Raw genomic sequence first — 22,557 nt, forward strand, 5'->3', positions numbered from 1 at the left:
TCAAAGTAGGAAATCAAATTCAATTAGTGCCTGTTTACCTAATAATAATTCCAGGAAGACATTATTCTTTGCCTTAAAGTTTGTTTCCTTTTCCAGGAATATATAGTATAATATGGCTACCCTACTCAAACTTTGTCATTGCAAGTCAGTTTCTTACAGCACAAACCCATCTGACTGACTTATAGTTTCCCAAGTTCCATCTCAGCTACTCATATTGTGCAAAGTCCACAAAGTATTACCTGTTGTAGTTCATCCTAATCTCTACTCACTTTTTAAACAGCTCAGACGAACCTCCAGTTCACCCACTTCAGCTTAGAGTTTTTAGTCACCTCTACATTATTATGCCTATTTTATTTCAAACTACAACATTTGATCTATTAAGAAAACTTTCAGACACACAAGAATGCTGCAGAAGACAGCAAACTGGCTCTAGCAAAGGAACAAGCAGCTCCCCGAGTTCTGCAGCACAGCAACAGCAAAAGTTCAGCAAGCGTCCTCAGTGAAAGTACTGTGGAGTACTGCTAGGCATCCATAGCAAAACCCCAAAACCTTGACGTTACTAAACAGAATACCTGCAAGCTGTGGTAACAAAAGACTAACATGCATATATGCAAAACATTCTGGATTATACAGACTGATATAAATTTGCCCTCTCAGCTTGAACAGCAAAATCCACACACAGAAGTATAAACATGTTAGATTTCTGGAGCAAGCCCCCAGACTTGACAAGAGAATTTCCTTCTCTGTTGAAGAGATCACAGAACGCACAAATCCATGGAAGCATTAGTACTGCATATGAAAATATGTAATTCCAGCACAAATAAGACTTATTGTGTATGCATTAATGCAAATCATGAGGTCAGACAACAAAATGTTGTGCTATTTATTGAACTTCAAATGCCATATTACATCAGATTAAATAGTTAAAAATTGTTTAATATAATACAGTGTTCAAAACAGTCTTTCAAAGCATCTCTTTGAACAAAACTAATAGCCAAATTCAAGCATAATTCCCCCAGAGCAGAAGGCTGGGATGGAAGAAAACTTCGGAGTAATGACTGTACACAACACTACACAAAGTATGACAGCATACCAAGTCACTGTTCTCTGCTGCAACACATGCTCCAAAGAGACATTCTACGCAATACACGTTACCATCATGGACAGGCATTTACTATATTAACAGGGCAGATTATTCTGAGATTCTTCTCTTTCAAATTTCAATACTGCACAGAAAAATACAGATGTAACATTTCTGGGTTCTGTGATGTTTTACACTAGAGCTGAAGCTAGATTTGAGACTGTTAGCACTAAGTACAGCCATAAATAGCAAGAGAGAATTGACAAGGTCCTGCACTTATGCTCTTCAACCCTGACACACAGAATTCCTACAATTCAATTTCTCATCTTAAAGACATAATGCCACCTGAGGTCAAACTACAAATGTAACAGCAACAACATCTTCAAGGTTTTGAAGTTTTAGACTGGTTGAAGGGCGATAGTAGTACTTTAACTGCACTGTTCATCCACTGCATCCAATTTGTGCCCATCTTGCCTCAACTAGACACACAGTTAAATAAAACAAGATGCATCAATGAAATTAGATAACTTTAAACTGCTGGTAAGATTCATTCAGTTATATATTTGTCTTCTACTTCAGGCATTTAGACAAGACTCTGGAGCTTAGAAGTGTCAGCTTTAATTTGTGCAACTTGAGGATTTCCTTCAGGAGAAGTTCAGTCATCTGACTGGATGAAAATATCTCCCAACCTTGCATGGCAGCCATCAGTTACAGCTCACCTCACAGTAAGGTTTTGAGCCAGAACGTCAAAAAAGCACGTTAGTGCTGATTCCAAGCAAAATCAGGATTTTCTGTTCAAGATTTTCCTGCCGTATTACTGTTTCCACTGCAACACTATTTAGTGAGGAAGCCTTACTGCACCACTCCCCACTGCACTACATACAGTGGTACTGATGCAAATGTCTATTTTATCCCACAACAGTTCGACGTAAAGGACTTCCACAGAACTAAGTGTGAACAGTATGAAAACAAGAAAGACAGCAGGTTTAACCTCAGCAGCCCCGTTGAGTGATGTCTTGTCCTGAAGATTTTGTAATATCCATTGTAGTGAACACCTGCAAGATACCAAAACAATTGCTTATTTACTATTGCTCTGTATCATAATCCACATGGCTATCAGGCTCTTCTTGTGAAATAACAATACTAGAGTTCCTCAAATTGCTACAGTGGAAAAAGTTGCAGCGCACAATTGACGCCTATCACATCTCAACATCTTGTAGTCAGAAGTTAAGCAAATACTAAACAACACTTAGTATAAAATGCACTTCAGTATTCATTTCTTGCATCTAAGTAACCATCTTCACAAGTAGGTTTGAAATAAAGCTCTTTTGGCCCTTACCTCTGCACAAGTCGGATGGATACCAATTGTTTCATCAAGGAGTTCTTTGGTGAGACCACATTTTATTGCAGCTGCAAAACCTTGGGTAACTTCACCAGCATTAGGTCCAAGAACATGAAATCCCACCACACGGTTCTTTGAGGTGAGAAGAAAACAAGAATTAGTGAAGTAGGTAACATTTAACACAGCTTCAGCACATAAACTCCTACACCTAAATGTATATGCTATGCCAGCAGGTCAACAGCATGGTCTTGGGAGGGGAAGAAGAAACCCACAAGCCACTCTGAAGATAGTTCTATGGCTTATTTCAGCCTTCCATGCCATTGTATCAGAAGAAAACAAGCTTTAACATGAGTTTTATAATTCTTGAACAGCACTCAAAAGACTCAAAGATATTAAAACTAAACAACTGCAGTTGACAAAATTATAATCTATTATTTTGTAGGTAAGCAGTATGTTCAGATCTAAATTTTTTTTCTATAATCAATTCACATGAAGGAGCTGCTTATGTTGCCTTAAAACATCTGATACTGAACAGCTTCACTGGCTGTTCTCTCCTTCCCCCAAACTATTAAGAATTTCCTTCAAAACATAGTAGGTTTGTATTTTGAGCAAGTTGTCTCTGTAGCAAGATCTACAGATCTACAGATCTACAGTTGTGGCTGGAGCCTACAAAAATGAGATTAAAATTACTGTCGCCTGTTTCAGTTTGCTGAATTAATTGATTTACTGAGAGAAATACAAAATTTGGCTTAAAACATTTTCCCAAAGTGTTCCACAACGCCAGAGCAGCTCTAGTACAGGTCTGACCATAATTTGCAAGAAACAACAAATTCTTTATTTACATTTCCACCACCACCATACTAGAAAAAAGAAGGTTCTGTAAGGCAGGTCTCCCCTCCAGGGTTTTCATTTGGCAGTTTTTGCCTTCAGTAAACGCAGCCTTTGAGAAAGGCGTAAGTAGGTTAATAAGGAAGAGTAAGTATGGCTAAGATAAGAGGAAATAAGCTATTTAATCATGTAATTCCTTCTCTCCAAAGTCATTTTAAACAAAGTTTTTGTATCAGACAGGTTTTCCCACAGAGGTGGGTTTTTTTGCAAGAAATCCCACCAACCACCAGAAATTCTTATCACTGAGGTTCTAGGATCAAGATGTTTTACAGGTTTCTGCTAAACACACAAACATTTGAACACTGCAAAAAGCACACGGCAAAAAAAAAAAACCCAACCCCACAAAAGTCCAGAAGCCTAAACCAGGACTGTAAATAGTACAGCAATTCAAAACCTGAAGAAAAATGCTGGAGAATTTCTTCAATGAATTCATCCTTAAATTCAGGATGAAATTTCATAATCCATAAACTATCATTTGCTGAAACAGCTGTTACAAGAAAACCCACACAACACACATCAAACAATCTTTCTGAAGCGATTAAATCTATTAAAACTATGCTTACATTAACAGATAGAGCTGGCCTAAGTCAAGACAGATAAAATATTAAACGTCTGACTGGTCCAAACAAATTATGAATACACTGAACACACACACTTTGGCTTGCTACTTACACTGTCAAGTTTATTGCAGATAATCTTTGCATAACAAGTATTGTTATCTCTACCTGGTACTGTCCATTCAAGTGGCCAGAACAAACTGTGATAAACCTGAGGAAGACAGAAACATAATTGTCTGATGAATTCAATCAATGTTTATTTTTTCAAACCATACCTGATAGGTGATTTGACATTTAACCCACTACATTTTATTTGTTATAATACAGCGTTTTCTTCTCTCTCCCCACCACCCCCACTCTCACCCAGTCCATCTTCCAAAAGTTAGAGGAACGCTTGGTTAAAAACACATGCTCTAACTTCAACACTCAATTTAATACAGCTACAGCTTATGATTTAAATTGCAGAGAGAAAAGTTTTTAAATTAGCATAAATTTAATATCTAGTTTCTCTATACTTAACCCTACTGTGCAAAGCAATTAAAACAGATGCTAAATAACAAAGTGTACTTGAAGGACATAAGAGAACTGTCTTCAAGGGATCATTGAAGCCAGAAATCAGGGTAAAACAAATTACAGCCAACTCTCCTGAAGTCTAAGAAAAAGATCAGGAGAAGTTTATACCCAATTTAGGTATAGAGAACATATACAGAATTGGCAGTCCCAAGAGTCTGGTAGACTTCAGCAGTAACAGTACTTACATTCTTACAAGAGAAAAAACTACCCACAGCTTTGCAACCTGATTTTGGCCTCCTGAAATCAAACACTTCTCAGCAGCATGCAAACTGCTATGCACAACTCTACTGTTATCGAGTCCAGTTGTGAATTTCTAGGAGTCCAGTAACTTCATCTTATGACAACACTTTCATGATCAAAGGCCCATTGAGGTAACCTCTACAGACAAAAAACATCAAGCTCCAGGATAATCAAATATTGAGTGCTCTCACCTCCAAATTTTGCTCTCCATATTGTTCTATGGCTTTCTCTTCAGCTAGCCCACAGCTGCCATACTCTAAAGGAGTAAACACTGTCGTTGGTACGTTGACATAGTCACACTGAAAATGCAGAATATATATTTAGACTGTGCAATCAGTAATCCATAAGAAAATTTATGAGCCTTTTCTTTTGTTTACCAAATGCTCGCAGTCCCCACAGTCACACGGACAAATTGACCCATGTTACTGAAAGTCTGAGGCAAAAAGTATTGAAATTAAAATTGTTTTCTTACAGATTTACCTTTGTGGAACTACCACCATAGAGCCTGCGGGCCAGGAGTTTCCCTGCCTGAATGGCAACAGGAGTAAGTTCAAGCTTTCCATCCAAGATATCCCCAATAGCATAAACATAAGGCACATTGGTTTGTTCTTCATCATTTACTGGTACCTTCCCATTCCTTTTTAAAACAAAACAAAACAACAGAAAACAGAACAGAGTTCAATATCACAACCTTCCTCAGAAGCCTCCAAAAACTAATAAGGGGGAGATGTTCTGCAACAAAGATGTTCAGAAAACATGCTTAGTACTTAAAATAAGTACACATCTTTTCCACTTCATTTGCAAGCTCTTCAAAGCTTCTACACTGTTGAAGTCAGTTTTCAACACAAATCTGATGACAACTAAGCTGCTCAGAAATCTTTGGACATTTGATTTTTTACTTGAATACCATACAGATCACAAAAAAAAAAAAAAAAAGCTGCATCACTCACATGTTTAAATCACAGAATTACAATGCAAGGGACCTCAAGAGATCACAGTTCAAACCCCCTGCTAGAGCGGGTTCCCTACAGTAGGTTGTACAGGTAGACATCCACTTGGGTATTGAATATCTCCATTGAAGGAGACTGCACAGCCTCCCTGGACAGCCTGTTCCAGTGCTCTGTCATCCTTACCATGAAGGAGTTCTTCCACATGTTAGTACACAACTTCCTATGTTCAAGTTTTAGGCCACTACGCCTTGTCCTAGCGCTATGCACCACCAAGAGCCTGAATAGGTAGGAGCTTTAGTGGGAGCTATTGGGAATAGGTGAATGGTTGGACTGGATGATCTTTTAGGTCTTTTCCAACCTTGGTGATTCTATGATTCTATAATAAGCTTGTTTAATAAATTTCTAGCTGCTGCAAGATGATGAATTCTTCTCTCTCTGATCTACATAATCCTGCCTCTTCCTTTGTACCACGTTTTGCAACTGACTCTAGGGAGAAATCAAAATCTGTAAGGGAGTGTGAAGTTTACTTCTTTAAATCCTCAGACTGACTTGCCAAATAAGATCCAGGACTACAGCATTACTTGAAGACTTAAAAGCCTACTACAAAAAAAAAAGTAAGAAAAAACCATCACAAATATACTAAGATTCCTGTAGATCTACAGCTTAAGCTCACATATGTGGAACAGCTATCAAGAAATGCTGAAGCGAACACTAAAACCTTTAAAAATGAAAAGTTTTATTTTTATTTTTAGCAGGCTTCCCCTCAGAAATTAACAGAGTACTAGACTGTAGTTTCTGAACATATTAAGTAAATATTAAGTGCATTCCAGGAGTGCAGCAGCCAACAAATAGGTACTAGAATAGTTCTTTTACGGAAATGAAGTTTGAGAAATTGTACTCAAATCCAGGACAGATAAGATGTCAAAGATTCATATAATTGCTTGGCTTAAAAAAAAAAAAAAAAAAAAAAAAAAAAAATTAACAAAAAGTGTCAGTATCATTAGATATTATTAAAAAGAAGTTAAAATAAATCAGTGGCTTATAGGAGCTGAGCAATACTTACTTCTCATTGATTTTGACACCAATTGTCTGTAAGCCAATATTTCTGGTACATGCATCCCGACCAATGGCTAACAAAACCTAAAAGAATTACATACAGTAACTTTAAAGAAGTGTAAAGCTGATTAGGTTTTACTTTCCTCTGAAACAGCTTTAAAGCATTCATAATTGAAGTGACTTCTCAAAAAAATTGTATGAAGAGGAGTCACCAGTCCAGCCTCCCTCACATGCAGCTTATTTCAGAAATGCAACATTAGCTACAGAACAAAACAGAACAACAATGTGCACAAAGACTGAATTCCACACATTTAAGTTTCACCTCTTTTGCTGATAAGGTGCAACTGGAGATGATTATTCAATTCCTTTTTTTTTTTTTCCCCCCCTGCCAGGAAGCTACTTGAATTATTTGCCAGGACAGACTTCTCTTTGCCTTATCCTGAACAGATTCTAAAGTACTTCAATGCATTTTCACAGCACTGTAATATTTAGTTATTTCAAATCCAGAAGTGCTTACAGTGTTATATTCCCCTTCAAAAATTTCTGGACCCTCAGTACACTTTGCTGTCACTTTTAGTCTTCCCGGTGTGCCATCCTCCAGCCTTTCTACCTGTATAAAGATTTGCAAGATTAGAATGATCTTAAGCAATAGAAAGCATATGTTTGTTTGCTTTTTTTTTTTTTTTTTTTAAACCTGTGTTGTTTAAGGTAATTTTGCACAAAGAGAAGGAAGCTAAGAAAGCACTTGCCTGAGTAGGTACAAACTTTCTTATGAATGTTACACCATGCGTTTCCATGTGGGCACCTATTTTTTCTGCCATCTCTTGGTCAAAGCCTCGAAGGAGTATGGAACGCACCATGACTGTGACATCAAGACCTAAACCAGCAAGAAATCCTGCACACTCCAGTGCCACATAGGAAGCACCCACAACTAGTGTTCTGCCAGGGCAGTAAGGCAGGGAGAAGAGGTCATCACTAAAAAGAAAAGAAGACACATGGCTCTTTTAATACAGGTCTTTGCAAGCATTAGAGCAAAGAAAATTCAGCCCGTGATGCCTTTTAATCTCACCTTGTAATACAGTATTCTTTATCTCCAGGAATACCCAGATATCTAGGCCTTTCTCCTGTTGCCAGAACAAAAGTCTCTGCTGTGTGATAGGTTACTTGTCCTTTTCTATTCGTTGCCTGTTTATATAGACACAAAAGTCTTTACCATACGAATAGGTTTTACAATAAAGTGAAAAACAAAAAAAACAATCTTCACCTAAACATTGTAGATATATTTCAGAACATACATACAAGTAGTTTCAAACATTTAGACAGGCCATACAGATCACTGATGAACTACACGCTTAAAGCATAGACTATTACTCTGTTCTTGTAGGTTACAGCACCTGAAATCCTTTACTGCTTGAATTCTGCTCATATGAACAATTAGATCCACATGAGTAGTTGATAACTTTAAATTATAAAAACCCACAGCAAATGAAGGGTGCTCTTCCACCCCTTGCTTCTAAGAAAAGCCCAACTAATTACAGAATAACATCAATCACTTCTTATGCTAATTTAGAAAAATAAAAATAGAATCTACTTAAATGCTTTAGGAGGGCCTAATACTTTAATAATATTTTAAATGAATTTAAAGTGATTTAGTTACTTTCTTGATCTCTAAAGGCCCTCAGGGAATTTTATCCTGCCAACATCTCTTCTGAAATCCAATCTTCATTCTTGTTCTTTATTTACCAATACAGAAAGAGAAGCTTCCTCCCCAGCAAGTTGTCACATAGCATAGGTTGGAAGGGATCTCAGAGGTTCATCAAGTACAACCTATTACTGAAAGTTTCTGTTCTACTTTATTTGTAGAAAAAGAGCACTACTAAGCAGATAACCTGCATATGCAGACACTGAAACAGTTAGCTTCATAAGCTCATACTGAAAACAGACAATTGTAGCCACTGATCCAGATAGTTTTGTTCAAAACGCAATTCTTCTGAGTTAACCTTGCTACAGTACTACCACTCATAGCAGGACTGCCAGCACATGCTCTGTCTTGCAAGACAGTTTAATTCTTATGCTGATGCAGCATATGTTTCTATCTAGCACTATTATGCAAGTGCTTAATCCAAATTTAATTTCTGCAGTCTGTGCAGAATGCAGTACATATCTTAGTCCGAAGAGTTTCCAAGTGTTATATTGTTACTGCTGAAGGTTTTCTGTGCTTTTTTTTTTTTTTTTTTTGGCTTGGACAGCTCACCTTCAGCAAAGCCAGCCACTGAGAGAAACTACCTGGCCATATTCATGCAAGACTTCAGTTTAACCAATATCCACATTACTCCTATGTTTGCCAATCTAGTAACTTGCACTGTGACATGTAATAAAGCAAAACATCAATTTGAATCAGTAACTTATTTCAGGAACAACTTCTTTTAGGCTGAATGAAGTAGGCAATGTCAGAATGAAGATTTTTTTCCTAGATGGAATTTAAATGGCAGCTCAAGAGCCCAAATTTTCCCTCTCAACTAAGTAAGATCTTTTAAACATTAAACACATACCTTAATTTTGTGTGGCTCAACAAATTCTCCATAGGCATTTTGGTATGTCACAGATTTCTCTCTTAAGGACAATCGATAGCCCCAGTTTAAAGAGCCAATGTAGTTTTGAACTGCTTCTACCATGGTCTCCCAATTGTGTTTAACTGAAACAAGCCATTAATTTCATATTTTAGAAACCAAATGAACTGTTAAAAGCTCAAATCTTATTCATTGTACATCTTGTTAAGCAGCCATCATTATTAGTAATGATTATGTCTATAAGAGTCTTAAATCATCGTGATATATTTACCTGACTTGTAACTATCTGAAATAAGACCATCCAAGAAGCTCATCTATTTATTTGAGATAATACCAGGAACAAAATAACTAGCTTCTAATCTTAAAGATTTTTTTTATGTATGAAAGAAGGATCAAGAAGGAAGAATCGTTCTTATTTACTTGGTAAACAGAAGCAGAGTTCAACAGTTACCTAAGTTTGAAGTACATAGAACTGTCATAACTATCTTAGAGTCATCTGTATACAGTCCTGTCTGTCCCACGTTCTTACTAACCTTGCTCTTCATACTGCCAGCCATATGCTCTTGAATCTTTGAGTGCCTGCCCCAGAAGTGCTGCTTGATGCATTAGCTTCTTGGGAATACAACCTACATTTACACATGTACCACCAAGTCCTAAGACGGGAAGAATCATGTTATTGCTTGCAGGAACAAAATATTCATGCTTCTGTACATGCTTGGCATAGTCACTTATATATCAGTTCATGATAATGCAACAAAACTAACATGAAATTCTGCTGTTAGAAACATTTTAAAATGAGTACACCAAGGTTACAAGTTTGTATTCCGTTTAAGAAGTCGTTTGACTCATCCAGCCAAGAGGTTTAGTATGATGTCTTCAATGTAGATCCAGGATAGCTACTTACAGGGTGCTTTGCAAGTTAGTTGGATCAGCAAGAAAGCGTGACAAAAAAACCCAGAGTTCAGTATTATCTATTCTGTGGAATCTGAAATACGAATTTGCTTTAAGGCTATGAAAGCACATTCACACTTCGACTCAGTCTGACCATTGAAATTCCTTACTATTTCTCAATTGCCAATAGCATTAATAAGGTCAGACAGCAGCTGTTTAATTATAAAAAGGTGATACATGCACACCCATACAGTCACACTGTTTTAGACATAACCTAGATCAGCCATTCATGAAATAAAAGCAGATGAACTGAGAAGTATTAAAAACAGACAGAAGATTGTGAACACACACAGACACACATTTGGCCACAGTTTGTAACTGAATTATAACAACATTTAACAAAGAACAGAGAGCTAGCAATACAGAAAACAGAAATAACCATCCAGGCATGTCAGGAAAGCAACTCCTTTGTTATGTTTCAGAATTACAGAATTCTGCCATAATTTTGAAGAATACAAATCCACAATATCTTACAAATCAATACATTTCTCACTGGTACTCAAACACTGTATTTACCCCAGGTGGTTCCCAGGGGCGTTGGCACAACATAATCTAATACCATCACTTTCTTTCCCAAGGTAGCAGCTTCCTGTATAAAAAAAAAAAAAAAAAAAAAAAAAGGAAGATAAACCAGCATTAACAAACATTTCCTTAACGAAGAAACATGACCGCTTGTTTGCACTGATGATATGCTTAGCACAAATAAAAGGCTCTTTTGCTAGTCAGTCTCATTACCATGTGTACCTTTTCTACCTTCTCTACTATCAAACATTCATGTCCTATAAGAATAATAGGAAACTTGGGCTTCTTCAGTCTGAAGAAAAGGTTATGGGGGTAGATAACAACCTTCCAGTGCCAGGAGTTACAGTACTGGAGCCATGCTCGCTGCAGTGGCAAGTGGTAGAAGGATAAAAGACCAAGTCCCTACGTTGAAATAGGAGTACGAAGAACAAACTTAATTCCATGAAGACGGTCAAGCAGGAAAGTAGGATTCCCAGACACACTGGTGCCCCAAGATTTTGAACATTTTCAAGACCCAAATAAGGCCCTGCATAACCTTAGCTCACCCTGCTTGAAGCCAGAGCTTTGATTAGATATCCACCTAATTTCCATTTCAAACTGAATAGCCCTATATCCACAGGACGACCAAGCACTTGAGTGAATCTACTCAATATCAGATTTTTTTTTAAGGGCACCTAAAGCTTTGATCCAATCTGTTTAAGAGCTTCTGCATACAATTGCTGTGATTCTCGATCAAACAAGTTTAGAGTTACCCACTTATGTCCTATTTTTCAAATAACTGAACTCTTCCACTCTGAACAAGTTGGTAATTACCACCAAGTTTATCGTTCATGTCCCAGAAGGCACCGAGGGAAGATTTCTAGCATTCTGAAAACGACTAGCCAACTGAAGGAGTTGTGGGGCAAAGTGGAGGGAGATTTATGTTTAACAGCTTATTATACTGTAACGACAGGAAATAAGAGAGCCTTTCAGAAGCCCTCTTCAGTGCAAGGACACCAAAGCCACATCAACCACCTGTGACTGACTATTACGATATACACACAATTCTGGAGGAAGAACTCACACCTTCTCCCACAAATTAGAATAAAGTACAATGTCGTATCTCCTTTTCTACCTTTCTTATGTTGATCTAGTTATAGCTGCATGCTTAACTGTATTGTTGTATAGAAGTCAGCAAGGTTACCAAGAGCAACCTCACCATGTCCAAACCAAAAATTGACAGCTAAGATGGCTAACTGAGAAGTTGGAAACATGGGTTCAAATTCCTCATGTCGAAAACTGAACCTACATCTCAGGCCTAGTGGCACTCTGAATAACAGCTAACTGTGAAAGAGGTGCATAATCTGTTACTATTTCTGAAAAAGGAGCTAGAAGGAATAATGAAGCGTGAAACAGGTCATTCAGGTAACAGTTGAAAACACTTTATTTTAGATTACTGGTAGTCCTGGATCCTAATATGCAGAAGTACTTCAAGAACAGTCTGCAAGTTTTCCAGATTACTGTTTGGAAGCATTCAATCGCCTGTACAATGCACATAAAGAGGAGATACTTAAAGTTCCACTCTCAGCTAGGAGCCTAAAACCTATTATTAGATCAAGACTTGAGTTTAGTCATTCTCTAGGAAGTGGTCCATACAGGCTGTCATTCTTTGAATGAGCAAACTACCAGTACTGCTACTGATTCATTAACAAGACTAACACTATTAATCATCATCATATATACTGTTTTATTCTACCGTGATTAATAAGGAAACTTATTTTTTGACCAAGTTTCATACACAACTTGTTCATGTCATACCTTGGAACAAGCGAGTCCGCCTGAGCCACCACCAATAATAATGAGGTCATAATCATAGGTCTCTGCATCTTTGACATTACCAAGAAGTTTTTGCAGTGTTCCATTCTCATAAGCCTGTAGAAACATGTGGTGACTTGATTTTAAGCAAAAATTGAAATACAATGCCTTTTCTGACCTAGACCACTCAGTCTAATTACTTCCCCTTCAATATTATAGCAGAAAACACAGCTGTTCTGGATTTTTATATGTATGGCCAAGGACTCCAAGCAATTTGATCTAGCTAAGTCTGCTCTGAAAAGGGGATCCCCAAAAATGCTGCAATTGTTAAGTTTATGATCCTGGAAAAGACTCAAACATGTTTGTGTTTCATTTACACAACAGACTTCAGGCCACAGAACGCACAAGTTAAAGATATTTGATGGCCTATTTCCTCAGTCCTACAGCTTAGATTGAGTGCTGCACAAACTTTCTAAGAGTTTGTCTGCAGACAAATTCAAGAAAATGCACACTTGCATATTTGTAACAGAAACGCAGAGCCTAAGTTAATTCACCAACAAGCTAGACAGCAGAAGGACATCACCTAACATCACCCCCACTCTTGTCTAGTCCTAGTTATTTTTAAAGGAAGTTACCTTGTAAGTTGCATCACAGCCACCTATGTGTTTTCCATTGACAAAAACATTAGGCACAGTCCTCTGATTAGTTAGCTCCACTAACACTTGCTGAATACTGGGCCCATCATCTAAAAACAAATGAAAAAGGTACATTAAACAATTACTTTCAAGAAGGGGCTTTTTATACAAGCTGACATTTTAAAGGTGTAGACTGCAACATACATAGGCCTGTCAAGAAAACCATTATTTCCTGGGCATCACATTTCTACACAGACTCGACACAAAATAGTTTGTGAAAAGGCTGGCTAAAATATGGAGGATAAACAGGTACTTCAAGTCAAAGATCTTCAGGCTGAAGTAGTTGAAGTAATCAAGTTTAGCCCCATGTTTTCTGGATTCTTTCCAGAATCCCATTCTGGCAGTATAACATTTGGTGCCACACTTAAATTTTAAATATATTTATCTTTCTACATATACTTACACATTATTTTTTGTATTAGTCTAAATATTACTAAAAACTCATAATAGATGCAAAGAATTAAATACAATTTAGCTATGTGTATATTTATATATATACACACACACACACACATATATTAGATAAAACAAGAAATCATACAGACAGCTTTTTTTCCCCAGTAGAATTGTCTGGTTTTGGAGTTCTGTTCCACTTAAGTGCACACAGTTTTGCCCAGCAGCTTTGTAATTACAAGAATTTGGAGATCAGAAGAATAAACGTGGTCATGTTCACAGCATCTTCAAGCTTTTTCTATCTGCCACACTGCTTGAAATCTTCCTGTTTTAAGATTATCATTGCCTGACCTGACATCTGAATCACCAGCACCAATAGGCAGCCTCAGTTTAGAGCTCTCAATAGTTGTACAGTAGTAAATGTGGGAAGGTTTTACAGTAATCACTGGTTAGAAATCTCTATACTCCAAGATTTATTTACAATCAGTGATTGAAATAACTGCAAAAGAAACATTTTCTTAATTACAAGTAATTTCAGGAAATCAATCAATCAGAGAGCTGTATTGTGTATATACAGGGCCATGCCTAGTTTATAGTATTTTTTTACTTTTTAATTAATGAAAGTTGAGATAAGTCAGAAGAGGTACTTGGATTACTAACACATTTTTCCCCTCAAATACTGCTTAAACACACTTGAAAAGAAAGGATTAGAAACTACGTTTTATTTCTATGCATAGGAAAAATAAAATATAAAATCATATGGGTGATGATCCATAATCAACAGCTTACTAATGGTGTGATGAAGAACTCAGTATTATTTTAGAAACTTTGTTCTTAAAACTACATGCATTACATACACAAGTATAACATGCTGCAGGAGTGGTGGAAATAAAGGCTTTAGAAAAAACTCAAATGGAAAACAGTCAAGACTGTGGAATTCACACTCTTACCAATGACTCAGCAGCTTTCCCTCTGAATGTCACTGTTACACCACATCAAACATTAACAATTCATCTAAAAGCCATAACAGAGGTAAGAGAAAACTACCAAAGGCTTCTTCCTGAAAGATGAGACTCCCAAAGGAGAAACCAGATCTCACATCCTCTGCACATACAGTTATTAGGTGGCTTGTACTGAAAGAGGAAAGAGGACCTTCAGTGAAATTAAAAATGTATCCCCCACACTAAAATCCACAATGAATCCCAACTACCTTTTCATCTCTGTACACTTAAAGTTGAGACTCAACGATCCTCACGAGTCCTTTCCACGATTCCTTAAGACTTACCGTTAGTTCAAGACAGCTTAAAGCCATGCACATCCACCCAGTTTTAGTTACATTAAGCAATACCTGATACACTTTCTTTCTGCCACTTACCAGTTACATCCAGTTCCAAAGCATAGTACTGTACACCTAGCGAGCTGAAGAGTTCTTTCACCTGTAACAGAAAAGGACACAATGTTTTTGTACCCAGGCAGACTGCCAAGGCAAACCTTCCACAAGGTCCAACGCACAGTTCAGGGTAAATGCATCCTTTTAATTCTCAATTATACAAATGCATAAGGACTTAAGACTCGATTATAATTCTTTGAGGGTATAGCCATAGATATCTTTCATAAAGTTTGTCACTAATTCTACATTTTGCACAGTCCTCATTTAAAGTCAGGCTATTTAACAGCATTCAAACAAAGTATGCCACAGATAATCTCCTACTGCAAGTTCAACAGATCTTAAGAGACAACTTCTTTATACAGTTGGCTTAGCTGCAGATCTCAACATCCCCTGAACAGGCAAAAACAATGACAGTAATTGCTATGTAGAAAAATATCATGAAGAAAAATAATGCAGCAGTCAGACTTCCCAAGTACTAAGGAAAGAAAGAATGGGGATTAAAGATAACTTGCAAAACAAACACTGTTAGGCAAAAAAGCCATTATAAAAAGCCACAAGAGTAATCCCTAAGCATACAGAGCAAAGGCAGCTCAAGCCTACCAGCCCTGTATTCAGTCTTGCAGTTTTGGTCACTGCATTACAGAAAAGATTTAGAACAAGTGGAGAACAATTATTCTAAGCAGTCAATGAGTTTAACTTAAAGAAAAGATGTGGAAAAACAGCTGTGTTTAAATAATTAACCGACTGCCGTAATGAAGAAGGAAAGTAGTGGTGGACGGGACTGAACTGCTTCAAGAGATTATTAGACTGCAGGAAAAGGTTTTCCTGACAGCAAGACACTGAAACACGTTGCCCAGGTGGAAAACAATCCAGATCAGTGAGCGACTTCAAAGAGCACATCAGATGTGCTTGAACTATCTTGTCTTCTACTCTGAGGCTTGGGACAAGACTGGAATTTTTTTCTAGTTCTGATTTCGGGTTTCTGGTTTAACATCTGCCCCAGCCTCCAGGATCAGACAGGAGCAGTTCTAACATATACGCCTTTTATTTTTGTTCCCCCATTTAAATCATTCATATCTTAAATGTTTCAGGCATCCAGGAGCCAGCATGGAAACAATCAATCACCTCTATGAGAGCCTTGAAAAGGAAAAAGCCACCCTACACGACAACTTGAGCTATTTCTTTCCTCCATGGGGAGGAAACTTCCTCTTCTAATACTAGCTTTGAATGGACAGAGCAGAGCACAACTACTAGATTCAAATCAAGCAGCCATTTAGAAATTAGATTTTTTTATTTGCAACATCTATTTGTAAAATCAGCAAAACTGAAATTGTGTGAACTGCTCTCACAGTTTGACAAGGACATACTTCATAACAAGGTAATGTTAAAGCTGGCATATTTACTCCCAAAATATATCTTGGCCGACTTACCTCTGGCAAAGAGATGTTGTAAGGCATCGGGTGAAATATCTGCTTTTCATCCTAACTGTCTTGATACAAGAACAGCTCTAGCAAGAAGCTGTAGCTAAATTTCTGCATGCTCCTTGCCAGCCTGGATTCTCAATGGCAGCTCTGTGTGCTTTGTTGTTGATTCAAGAAAGAAAATAAAAATACTTCAACAACCAGCTTTCTGATGAAACTCACACTTACTGACAACACTCAGAGTAAGTTGAATCACATTTAAGATGCTTTAAAATGTTAAATGTGATAAAAGCCTTTCGTGTCACTGTGATCCATGCGGTCACTGTGCCAAGCACCAAGTATTTCACTGCCCTCTACTTTCTAATGGCTTCAACTTTATTAAGACAGAAATAAACCTTTTATATTATGTATTAATGATACAAGTTTCCTTACGTCATATTGAAACAATAACATACTAAAACAAACCCTGCTTGTATAGATGACAGCATTAATTTTACACCTACAAAATAAAGGAAGTTGGAGTGGACTTTTCCAGAGGTCACCAGGTGCAGCTGCCTGCTCAAACAGGAGCAGACATGAAGCTGGGTCACCTTGGGCAAAGTACTGTCCATGTAGGTATTCAGAACCAACAAGGACAGATGACACAAGTCTCTGGGCTGCTCCCATGTCTGACCACCCCCAGGGAAGAATTTCCCTTTCATCTCATTGCAATATCTCTTGTTTAACAGTGTGCATGTTGCCCTCTGTTCTTTCACTCTAAAACTGAGAGGAGTGTGGCTGTTCTGCCTATCAGGTATCAAGTGGACGATTAAAATATAATCCCTCCTATCTTCCTCTTAAGGCTGAACAAACCAATCTCTTCCTAAGACATCCTGTGTCCCAGATCTCTGAAACCATCTACACAGACCTAAAAACTTTCCTTACAAACTCATGCCACTCTAAGGCTTGCTTACTTACTGGAGTGACCACAGCTATGGGCTGAATGAGTGGGAAACAGCAGCAAAACTGCTCCTGCCCTGCAATCCTGCAATTGCTGTTATAAGCCCAAGCTGAATGCCACAAAATCTAAAAAAGCAAAAAAAAAAATCTAAAAAAGCAAAGCTCAAAGAAGATTGCTGCTACAAAGTGGCACACTACGATTCTGCAGGGAAGTCACAAATTTTCCACTTGGCTGCTGTTTTACTCTGCAGCAGAACAGCAGGACACAAAAGGCAAGTTTTCATCAGTGGCTTTAAAAAAATACATACAAAAAAATGCATCTCAAACAGTGAAACAACAGACAGCAGGGGGAGGACAGGACAGAGGACAGTTTTAGAACAAGAAAGGATTACACAAGAAAAGACAAATTTAAAGCAGTGCCTTTAGGTGATGTTTATTCTCTACTGAAGATACAGAGTAGAGAAAAAGAACCAGACAAATATCAGGATCCTAATTAGAAGCAGTGATTATAGATGATATGAATAGATTACGCATGTGTTAGTGGTGATGAAGCAGAAACAAGAGTGACAACTATATGCCCAAAGTTATGAAACCTTCAGTACATGCAGGAGAGACTAGATCTTGCTTTGGAAAAGAAAATAAGAGGAAGAATAGAAAAGTAACAGCGATCATGAGTAGTCTAGAGAAAGCACACAGGAAATGATTTCTGGTAAACACTAAGGATTCTCCAGACCAAGCAGCACAACTGAAGTTGCAAAATACAAAGCCTTCTCAGGTTTCCAAAAAAAAGACTCCAGAAAATTTTTTACGTAGCACTAAATATGGAAATAGATTGCACAAAGCTTAGAAATTGGTCTGGCACTCAAGAGAATTCGTCCTGGAGATGCTTTTTGTCGTTAGGGGAGCTAAGTCTCACATGCAGTAAACTCAAGCAACATGGTAAGTTGCATGTCTGCCATTTCAAATATCAACTAGTATTTAATAGCTATAGCCAAACTGACTGATGCTCCTGTGGATTTGGATGACCTTTAGTAATAGAACAACACGTACCTGGAATAACTGGCAGTTTTTATACAGCTACATTGGCTACTCTTAAAATAATTTCTAATGTATCACAGTGTTCAGATCCAGAAATTTCTCACACTAAAAAACCCCTTTGTTTTCTTTATACATCTTACTTAGCATTAGTCTTACGAGAGAGGTAAGAAGTTAATGAGCGGTCAGATTCAGTTATGATGAGGAAGTCATTCTAACATCACCCCTTCCCACCACTGCCTGACTTAACTGAACAATGAATCGCACTTGCAGAAAACTGCATAACTGCCTGGTCATGCTGCTAGCTATGCCAATCAAACACAGCTACCTAATTCATTCATTTAGAGAGTTATTTGCAGATCTTAAGGAAAGTATAATCTTAAAATTCCAGCGTGGCTACTTCCATTTGAAACAAATAATCATACAATGGTTTGGGTTGGAAAGGACCTCACAGCCCATCTGGTTCCAACCCCCACCATAGGCAGGGTTGCCACCAAGGAGCTCAGGTTGCCCAGGGCCCCATTCATGCTTGCCTTGAATGCCCCAGGATTGGGAGTGTTTGAAACAAAGAATTCTTCCCATGTATCTTTTAGAATATGAATGCACTGTGACCTAGCAATAAACATCAACACTGTTTCAATTAATGTTACCAAAACACACTGCTAACAGCCATCCGTGGTGAGATGCATTGCATAGTACTAATATCTCTCTCTTTATGAATTTGAAACTACGTGATTATAGGCTAAATACCCAAGCTGTAACAACTCTTCCAAATTATATCCACTTCATTAACTGTACAGACTAGATTAGAACACTGCATCATCCTTTGTTCTCTTGTTCCTTTCACTATTTTATAAGTCTTCATAGGGAGGAGATGATAATACTCATATTATTGCAGATATTTCTTTCTTTTACCAAATGATGTCTCATGTGGCTTCTCCCTCCACAAGCTTTCCTCTAATCATCCCTCCACAATGCAAACAATTTCTACTGGCTTCCTTCACCATACTATCTTTCTCTCCAGTTCAAAAAAAGAACATAAACCAAAGAAACTCACCATCAGCTCTTTTCTGCTTCACATCCTGCCCCTCCAAATTTACCACCTGTTACTTAACATTCATAAAGTCTTTTAACTCTCCTGCCTAGGAAGGGCCACGAGAGAGGCCTCCCCCTATTCCAGATGCATGTTCCCTGCCTTGTGGCACTAAAGACAGTATTCCCCAGATCTGACTGTTTCCCAGAAGCAATTAATGCTGTCTGATGGAGAAATTTCATACAAATGCAGGAAAGGACATTAATCTGGAATTTAATTACTGGACTGCAATAAGCCTATTTTTCTCATTAGCTCCTTGTGTTAGTCAAGTCCCAGTGCAATGCCAAAGAGATGAATGAATAAGTTCCAAGGTTTGAGAAGCTACTGTGCCATCTTATGACTCAAAAAGCACTGGACTGAGCACCATGCATGCCAAAAGTTGACTGGTCAGGACCACTGAAAGCACAAAGAATAATACAGTCAGGGACAACTTTAAGTACTTCTCAAAGAACAGCACTGAAGTCATCAACAAGCAGATCCCCTCAAAAGAAGATACCGTTTCAGCCAGATGGACTGCACTTACGCAAGATAACCAGCCAACCATTAAATCATTTTCTCAAACTTCCACTGATAAGATAAACAAGTTTCATTAAAGGACAGCTGCTTACTATGCTAACTTTCTGCCAAAACACTCTTGGTGAGAAGAAACTGATGTTTGCCCTGTTGTTTTATACACAGAAACTTCCCTTCCCAAAACCTCGACTAAGTTGCAAGTTGAGGCAGAATATACTCAGTATATACTCCAACAGTAGGCTCACAACATAGCCTCCCTCACAAGAGCTGCTGTGACTAAGCCCGAACTACACACACGAGTGCAGCTTTTGAGTCCTTTTCCTGGTTGTCCGCTCCACTGAAGACCATCAGAACTCAATCCCACACCTCCTTTCACATTTTTTCCTCGCTACATCCACATCAGGCACAGTACTATTAGGTTTAAATATCTCATTACACAGTGTTTGCAAATATTCATGATTCAGTACCCACAAACACCGTGATTCTGTGAGAGGTATAAGTGAAGCCTGATGGTATTATAAGATTCTAATGAAGACCCTGCTTTTCTTTAACAACTTTTGCTTACCAGTTACAGCTATGTGTGATTCACACATAACAGGGCTAGAAAGATTTCTGTTCCTTCTAATCATCACAACTCATCACTAGGAGCTTTTCTTTGGTAAAACATACACTGTGGCTGGAATTTAGAACTTACTCTCTTGCAACAGTCAGCCTTCTCCCTCCAATTTCAAAACTAGCAGAAAGCTCAGCCTATCCTCTGAGCAGCAGCTTTGCTCAAGTTGAACGCAGCCAGCACCCCGACCTCCAGCTAACAGCCCAGCAGAGGGAAAAAAGCAAAAAGCACCATGCAGCGCTTCCCACTCACTCATCTGCTCTAGAAGAGGGAAAAAAAAAACCAAAAAACAAAAAATCGCCGATGACCCAGCTGGGACCTCGCATCACTTCAACGCTGTGGGCTCCAATAGGCGGGAAGGACGCGGCACGGCAGAGCGCGGCGTAGTGCCCGCAAGGTCTCTCGCCCTCTTCCACATGCGCTGCCCAGGCCGGAGCTTCCCGCCTCGCCCGGGGGCCGCACCACAGGCCTGCTCCAGCCTGCGAGGAAGGGAAGAGGCTGCGTAGGGCCCAGGAGAAGTGAGGCCCCGCGGCGCTCCCTCACCCGGTGGCAGTAGGGGCAGTAGCTCTTGCTGAAGATCATGACGCGATGCGTGGCGATCAGGGTCCGCACGCGGAGCTTCAGGCCGTCCCAGTCCGGGAGCTGCGTCTGCCCGGGCGGCGGCATGGCGGGGCCGTGCTGAGGCGAGCGGCGCTGAGGTGAAACCGCCCGCGCACGCCCCGCTCAGCCAACAGCGGCGGCGCGTGCCCGAAGCCCGCAATGACCCCGGCGCGGCCACGCCCCTTCCGGAGCAGGGAAGGCTACGGGATGGGCTGAACCATTCGCACGGAGGGAGGGGGATGGACGAAAAGTCAGAGAGCTTTTCGCCCTTTATTTCAATGCAACTAAGAATCATCAAATAATCCATATCACTATTTGAGGTAATAATAATTACAATTTAACGAAATGCGACGTGGGAAAAGGTGGGTAAACTTACGTTTGTACAGATGCACATCCCCGCTGAGAAGAGGAATGGAGTGAGCCCGGAGGAGGGTGGCGACAGGACGCATGCGCGGGGGTGGCGCTGTGCCCCGCTGGCGGGAGCTGTGTGGTGTTGCTGTGTGTCCGTCGTGGTTATTCTCAGGGCTGAAAGCTGGCAGCCCTCGTGGCCAGCTCCCCCACCCCCGAGTTTTATTTTTCTGCAGGATATCATAAGGTGTGGAATTTCCCTTTGGCCTGTTTTAGTCAGCTGTCTTGGATCTGTCCTCTCCCAGCTCCTCGTGCACACCCAGCCGCCTTGCTGGCAGGCAATGTGAGAATTTCTTGACAACAATTAGAACTTGATGTGTTACCGACGCTGTTTTCATCAAAAATCCAAAACACAGCACCATACCTGCTCTTATTAATAAAATTAACCCAGACAAAATCAGGATATCTCTCCTCAAAGCTGGAGTGGAGGAGTGAGCAAAGAGGTCTGGCCTTTCCCTGCTGGTAGCTGCTGTTGGTGATTGAAAGAAAAAGAAAGGACTGATACCCAGAAACAGAAAAGGGATGAAGACTTCTCAGTAATAGAGTCAGGAATCACCACGTTATTAGTCCTGTCCATGCAACTCAGCAGCTTTTGGTAGCTCTAATTACTGTTAGCAGCATAAGCCCTAGCCCCATATTTTGAGCTCTGCTTCATTTCTTAGAATATCAGATGGAATTCAGCCCTCAGGATTTTACCCTTCAGATGGCTCCCTGTAAGCGTAAGGAGTTGACTAGAGCTGGCATGCAGTCTTTGGACACACATTACACTCACTAGCAGACAATGCTGAAATGTTTAAGCAATGGAAAGGTAAACATTTCTAAATGAGGTGGTTAGTGAAAGGAGATTCTGAGGAAGGGGGGTGTGGCTTGTGGAAAGAACCAAAAGATTGTTTTAGACAGGAGCGTGTGATTCTATTCAACTAGAACTGTGGC

The 22,557-nt window shown here is 39.2% G+C and overlaps 1 protein-coding gene across 2 annotated transcripts; it reads right to left on the reverse strand.

Annotated features, from left to right (window-relative positions):
• Positions 1–859: 859 nt before the first annotated feature.
• Positions 860–21,304, reverse strand: TXNRD3 (thioredoxin reductase 3). Of its 2 annotated transcripts, none has more exons than XM_042823548.1 (16): positions 21,160–21,304; positions 14,988–15,048; positions 13,160–13,269; positions 12,528–12,641; positions 10,725–10,797; positions 9,791–9,910; positions 9,240–9,382; positions 7,757–7,872; positions 7,437–7,662; positions 7,205–7,297; positions 6,695–6,771; positions 5,162–5,318; positions 4,873–4,980; positions 3,984–4,079; positions 2,421–2,555; positions 860–2,136 (listed from the first exon to the last, which is right to left on the reverse strand). In XM_042823548.1, exons 1-16 carry the CDS (start codon positions 21,280–21,282, stop codon positions 2,074–2,076), a joined length of 1,815 nt encoding a protein of 604 aa, XP_042679482.1. In that variant the 5' UTR covers positions 21,283–21,304; the 3' UTR covers positions 860–2,073. The 2 variants fall into 2 exon arrangements, with proteins under 2 accessions (XP_042679482.1, XP_042679483.1); XM_042823549.1 differs by lacking the exon at positions 21,160–21,304 and adding an exon at positions 16,433–17,449.
• Between the last annotated feature and the right edge of the window lie 1,253 nt (positions 21,305–22,557).

This window comes from Centrocercus urophasianus, unplaced genomic scaffold (assembly GCF_019232065.1).
Source record: "Centrocercus urophasianus isolate 14NV4802_14NV808 unplaced genomic scaffold, USGS_Curo_1.0 seq_22, whole genome shotgun sequence".
NCBI lineage: Eukaryota > Metazoa > Chordata > Aves > Galliformes > Phasianidae > Centrocercus > Centrocercus urophasianus.

Bases quoted from the DNA above. Each gene is read 5' to 3' on its own strand.
- TXNRD3 (XM_042823548.1), bottom strand. From the start codon at position 21,282: ATGCCGCCGCCCGGGCAGACGCAGCTCCCGGACTGGGACGGCCTGAAG. The intron at 7,298-7,436 runs GCAAGTGCTTTC...ATCTTTATACAG, and splicing joins GAAAGTTTGTACCTACTCAG to GTAGAAAGGCTGGAGGATGG. The intron at 4,080-4,872 runs GTGAGAGCACTC...TGTCTTCCTCAG, and splicing joins ATGGAGAGCAAAATTTGGAG to GTTTATCACAGTTTGTTCTG.